Source organism: Drosophila hydei, unplaced genomic scaffold (assembly GCF_003285905.1).
Source record: "Drosophila hydei strain 15085-1641.00,03,60 unplaced genomic scaffold, DhydRS2 tig00000266-arrow-arrow-pilon, whole genome shotgun sequence".
Lineage (NCBI taxonomy): Eukaryota > Metazoa > Arthropoda > Insecta > Diptera > Drosophilidae > Drosophila > Drosophila hydei.
The window spans coordinates 31,386-38,217 of NW_022045700.1; the positions used below are offsets into that span (position 1 = coordinate 31,386).

General features: G+C 37.8%; 1 protein-coding gene across 1 annotated transcript; it reads right to left on the reverse strand.

Annotated features, from left to right (window-relative positions):
* Positions 1-2,713: 2,713 nt before the first annotated feature.
* Positions 2,714-4,326, reverse strand: LOC115483017 (cAMP-dependent protein kinase catalytic subunit 1). The gene has a single exon (XM_030223716.1). It carries the CDS (start codon positions 3,889-3,891, stop codon positions 2,830-2,832), a length of 1,062 nt encoding a protein of 353 aa, XP_030079576.1. The 5' UTR covers positions 3,892-4,326; the 3' UTR covers positions 2,714-2,829.
* Positions 4,327-6,832: the final 2,506 nt, after the last annotated feature.

A 6,832-nucleotide genomic window follows, 5' to 3' on the forward strand; every position in this document is an offset into this window, starting at 1 on the left:
AGTTATGCTAAGGACAGCACAACACACATACATACAAAAGCACTCATGTACATACATACATACTCGACTGTCAAGGCAACCAAATGGGTCAAGTGTAAATATCAATATTTTGTGGCATTTTGGTCGCCAAGTTGATTTGGTTAAACGCAAAGTTCAATGCGAAAAGTGAGCATGAACAGAGAGAGTGAGGGAGAGAGTGAGAGAGACAGTGAGAGAGACAGGTAGCAAACTGAGGGCTGTGTTTTTGAGGCAAGCAAGAAATTTTCGTTCACGCAAAAGTTTTAATTACCAAAAAGTAAAAAAAAGATAAAAGAAATAACAATTACGTGTAGGGAAATTTTGTAAGAAGGGCTATAGCTATTATCTCTTCAGCAGACGCAAATTAATTAACCCAAATACTTGCATATTTTTAATTTATTATCAATCAGTCAAAGGCAGAGTTAATATAAATGTAAAAAATAACATAATATATATAAATAAAAATAAAATTTTTAAATGAATAACATTATTATATTAACATTATTAAACTTTAATATTTGTATTTTAATTATATTTATACATCAATATATTAAATTATTATTATTTTTTTAATTTAATATATATTTATTGTTTAAATAAAAATATTATCAGAGAAATATCTGTGGTTGTCATTGCAATGCTTTTATTTAAAGATGCATAACTTGTAATTCATAATATTTATATACATATATATATCTATACGATATTAGATAATACCTTTAATCTAATCTTTCGCCATATTATATAATGTGTTTGGCAGTAAAATATTCGTAGTCTACAACCACAAAGTATTCTATTACCACCTGTGACAGAAATTTCTTATCTAACAACGCATAGTTAGTGTCAAACGCGAATTATTTTCAACTCATTGATTCATTGAGCACTTTTGAACGATTGAAAAAAAAAGCTCTGACATTTAGCATTATCTCGAATGGTGTTTCCCAGCAACTGAAACGGCCAGAGTCGAGTAAGAGCACGTATTAGGAATTATTTCAATGGAAGGAACATGTGCTCAACATGTGGTGCGAGCAGGTTGCCAAAGCCTTTGTCGACCCACCGACACATATAGAGCCCGCCAAATACCAAGAAATTCGACTCACTGACAGCTGCAACGAGTCAAACTAATTAAAAGAATGACCGGCACGCTTTCAACAAAATGTGGGCAGAGTGAGATAATGAAGAGGGTGAAAAGCAGAAGCTGTCTAAAGCACAATCAGAACAATTTGAGTTGATGAACTCAGTTCGGGTTCGTGTGCTTAAGAAGCTGCTGCTGTGCTTCATCAACTTCAAGGTGCTGTCCAAAGGGAAACAAACAACCATCAATCGTAAATCATTTATGGAACAAAGTTTCCATCATTATCTATGCGTATATATCACAACACCGATCTCTTAGGGAATAGAATGTAAATATAGAGTGCAAATTACGTTTGCCTATATAAGAACACTATTTGAATGAAAGATAATACATCACTGATACCCTATACCCAAGTATGTGGCTGCACAAAACTGAATAAATAAAGCAAAAATCTGAGATTCATTTCCTATAGAATGCTCGCCTATCAAACCTTGAAGAAACCACAGGACCACAAAATTAATTTACTTTGATCAAATTTAGTTACCAAGTATCAGACTATACTTTTTCAATGGTTTGTGGTGGTTAAGTGAGCGCAATACTGAAACTAGAATAGAGCTAAAAGGTCAAATATATATTAACCTAAAATGCAAAAAACGCCTCTATGGCATTTTCAGCTTCTATCATATCTAGTTAAATTTTTATTTCTGCAATAACAGAAAGTACATTTTTTCTTCTATACAAGTCTTTTGAAAATGTTTGAAAATTTTATTTATCAGTGAGATATCGCGCGCTGAAAAGACTTCCGACAAGGTCAACTAACAGCGACAGGTTACTCTACGCGCCAATAGGTGGCGTGTGAGAAAGATACTAATTAAATTCAAGAGGCAATATCTTGGTCACAAATGAAGATTTTCTAGTAATTTAAAAGTAGTAATGAAAGCATACATTGCTGCTTGCATTTAACATTAAGACAGAAAAAAGACTTGACTGAAAAGACTTCAAATACACCTAATAATCACGTACTGATGGACTTGTTTTTGATTATCATATTTGCTGATATTAATATTTATTGTTGTTTGATTTATAAGGCATATTTATAACTTTTAATTGAAAGTTTCCGAACTTATAATATGTGTTATCTTAATATACATATATATGTACACAAGACTATACAATAAGAGTGATTCAATGCAATGTAAAGATGTCTCAGTTTGAGCTCCTCCAAATATATAATATATTATATATTTATTAATTATAACTATATTTAACTAGTTTAAATTTTATTATAAAAAAAATAAATAAATAGAATATCCTTTCTGAATGTTATATAATATCAATGCATTATAATGTAAATAATTCCAATTGGATACTCACTGTTATTTGTTATTTGTTGCGACTGGGTATGAAAAATCCAATTGGGGTTTCTTTTGATGTGTGTTGTGTTGTGCTGTATTGTATTGGTGTTGGTGTTTGTGTGTGTTGGGTTGTGTGTATGGGTATGTGTGTGTGTGATAAGTATATGACCAGCTAGACCCAAGTAGATGTAAAAGTTGCAGTTGCATTTGTAGTTGCAGTAGCAGTTGCAGTTGCAGTTGCAGTTGCAGCTGCAGTTGTAGCACTAGTAATAGTAGTAGTTGTAGTAAGTAGTAGACATATAGACGAGACGACGACGACGACAACAACGACGATGGTAACGAAGATGGTGACTTGAATGCGTGTTGTTGTTTGTGCATCTTCTAGAATTCGGCAAACTCCTTGGCGCACTTTTCGGTGCTGGAAATTCGCAACGCCTCCTCTTCGTAATCATCAAAATTGCTTGTATCCCCGGGACCTTTACACCGCGGTATGAACGGCGCTTCGATTTTCTTTTGGAAGATCGCAATCCAGTCCGTGGAGGCGAACCATTTCTGGTTCTTAATATCATTGACGCCTGCTTTCAGATTGCCATAGCGTTTGGTCAGATCCACTTGCAGTAGATTACGCAACAGATCCTTCAGATCGGAGCCAAAGTGCGAGGGGAAGCGCACCTTGCCAGAGACGATCTTCTCGTAGATCTGTATGGGTTGGTCCGCAAAGAACGGCGGATAGCCGGCTGCCATTTCGTAGACCAGCACGCCCAACGCCCACCAATCGACGGCCTTGTTGTAGCCCTTGGACAAAATGATTTCGGGCGCCAGATATTCAGGTGTGCCGCATAGCGTCCAGGTGCGGCCCTTGACCCGCTTGGCGAAGCCGAAATCGGTGACCTTCAAGTAGCCCTGCGAATCGATCAATAAATTCTCCGGCTTCAGATCGCGATAGATGAGGTCCAGATAATGCAAATACTCAAATGCGAGCACAATCTGTGCTGCATAGAAACGTGAATGCGGCTCCGAGAAGCGTCCGACTTTTCGCAGATGCGAGAACATCTCGCCGCCGGGCACATACTCCAGCACCATGTAGAGATTGGAGTTGTCCTTGAAGTGGTAGCGGAGCGAGACCAAGAATGGGAACTGTATCGCCTGCAGGATGCGCTTCTCATTGAGCGTATGCTCCACCTGCTTCAGCTTGACGACCTTCTGCTTGTCCAATATCTTCATGGCATAGTAGTCTTTTGTTGGCTTATGCTGCACGATCATGACGCGGCCAAAGGAGCCGGTGCCCAGTGTCTTGATCCTTTCGAAATCATCGAGCGCAGCCGTATTGGTTGGATTGCGACGCCATTTATCCTCAAACTCCTCCTTGGCCTGTTCAAGGAACTCCTTAACCGTCTCGGCGGCATCCACCTTCTTGTTGGATGTGGTCGCGTTATTGCCCATTTTCGAGATGGTGCCCGTCAACGAAGACAAACGAAACGTGGCGCTGGCCGAGACCTGAGCTTGAGGTGAGCTGTTGCTTTGGTTGTTCGCCAACGGCGGCTCCTCGCCAGAGGCAGCAGCTGCGTCTGTTTTGGCTACACCGGCTCCGACTCCTGCTTCGACTCCTGCACCCGATGCTCTGCCCGCTGCTGTTGCTGCTGCTGCTGTTGTGGTCGGCGGCGTTATTTTGTGGCTAGCGGCGGCTGCTTCCTGCTGTCCTCCACCTGCACCACCGCCTTCCTCCTCGTTGCTGTGCTGCTGCTGTAACTTGCCCTCTGATCCGCTGCCGCTGCCGCTTGCCGTTCCTGAACTATGATGGGATTTTTTCTTTTTTAGAAATTGTAAAATGGATTTAGCTATTTTGGCGAATTGATTAACAACGGTCAAAAGAAAATTTTAATGCAATTGGGCTGATTGCAAAGCGCAGCTATTCACGTTTAGCCTTTTTTCTAGCCTTCGTTTTTAGCCGTAAAAACTGACTGTTTAACTCTTGCTCTTGTTGTATTAGTGGAAGCTTCAGCTTTTGTTGTTGTTGTTGGTTTTTGTATTATTTATTACAGTTTTCGTTTCTTTTTTGGATTAATATTATAAATTACTATGTTTTGTTTTTACTTTTGTTAACACTTTGCGGGCTTAAACTAGTTTTACACTTTAAGCTTAGACTAACATTTGGTTTAACACTTGAAATTCTTTAATTCCGCTTTTAAATTTAAATTTTCTTTTTTTTTTCTCTGTGTAGCTGCAAAGAGAATGTGTAAGAAAAAGGATAAAACAAAAATTAGCGTTGGAAATTTTGACTTAATTTTTTTTTAAGGGGAACAATAACTTGTAGAGAGTTGCCAGATAGTTTTTTATTCTACATTGTTTTTACTTTTCACTGTTTTTGTTTCTTTTGTAATTATTTATATATTTTATTTGAAATATTGTTATTGCTTTTGACTTTGCTTGACTTTGCATTTGCTTTTGCGTCAATTGAAACCAAACTATGCATAAAAACAATTTAACTCAATAAATAAACCAATTTGCATTAATTAACACAACGCAAAAATCAAAGCGCAACTCGTTTAGGCAAGCAAACACAGCAGCAAAGAAAATGCAAAAAAAAACTAAAACAAAGTAAATCAAATACAACAAAAAAAACGAGAAAAAACAACACGGGCGACGATCGTGTCAAGTGTCAAAACAGCTGATGGCCGGACATATGCTGCGTTCTCGCTCACACCCACTGGCAGCTGCATCAGCTGCCAGCTCAGTGAGAACTTTTGTCTTTCCTGCTAAACTCAAGCTGAGGCATTAAATTAATTATTAAATCTTTCGCTTTGCGTTTGCTTTTGCTTTTACACACACGCGCACACACACACTCATAGACTGTGTTTTGCTTTTGCACTTGTTTTTCTTTTTCGCAATTGCTTTTGCGCTCATTTACTTTGTGTACGCGCTTAGCCGTTTGTCTCAGTATGTGTGAATATGTGTGTAAGAGTATGAGCAAATGAATTTGTGTTTCTGTGCGAGTGTGTGTGTAACTGTGACTGTGTACGTTTCTGGTTGGACTTTTTTACCGCTCTGCTTTTGGTATACACTTCTCTACATTTTGCAGTTTGCTTTGTCGTTTGCGTTTTATTCGTATTTTTCTTTCAATTGTCTTTGCTGCATTTTAAATTAGTTAAATTGGCATATTATGTTAAGTTTTCCGTTTATAGTGGTATGCCCAATGCATAAAAAACTTTAAAACAAACACACACATGCTCACACATACACTGAGGTATACGCATACGCATACGCATACACATACGTTCACACACAGATTGAATAATCGATTTTGCTACACACACACTCTTAAAAATAGCTTTGCATTGCTATAATTTACCTTTATTTAACTAATATTATGTTTATCGCGATCTTCAACACATTTAGAAATTTTTGCAATTTTTCATGAATTTTTTCTTTATTTTGCACTTATATTTGTTGCTTAGATTATAATACCCGCATTTACCGCCGAAAAAACCCGACCACACGCGTCAACAGCAAGATATACAATAACAGTTTTGTGTAACAGCTGTTAGAGTCGACGCACGATGTTAACAAGTGCTGTTCTCAACAGTCCAATAAGATATACGTGCAGGTAATCTTAAGAGAGCAGAGAGAGTAATGCTATGACTGTATAGCTGTAGGAACATGTTGCGCTGTTAAACAAACTTCGCCGCATTATTCGATTGGTTCGATGACGGTTAACTGAAAGATGTACACCAAAATTTCGAGCGTAATAGAATATAAAATGAAGAAATTGTTAAATTAAAATTATATTAACTTATATAAATAACAAAAAGCATTTTAATCCTCATTTAAGGTATAAATAAATATAATCGTTATCGCTACAAAGCCAAAATACAACATATGGTATTTTTACCAAAAACTAGTATATTTTTAGGTATTTGCTGACCACCCGGATGCAGCTTGCGTTACAAATTGATATAGAAAGAAAACATAAACAAAAAGAGGATTTGGAAAAATTTGCCTTCCCATTTAAAATGGAAGAAGTTTGTCGCGTTTGTACAAGCAGCGCTGTCACTCTAGTGGATATCTTCGCTGAACGTGATCAATCCGACAAATCCGAGCCCTGTCTGGCCGAGATGCTTAACGAATGCGTTGACTGTCTTGTGCTACGCGACGATCCATTTCCAAAACAAATATGTTTAGCCTGCGTGCTAGCTGCGCAGAATGCATATCGTTTCAAAAGAAGATGCGAGCAGAGCTATCAACACTTTAGTCAGCTGCTGCGCGAGGCTTGGCAATATCCAGAATGTAGCATTAAAGTGGAGGCTAAGGAATTGAAGAAGAAGAGGAGCAAGTCCATAGAAATATAGAAGTGCACATAAAAAGCGAGGAGCAGGAGTTCATTGAG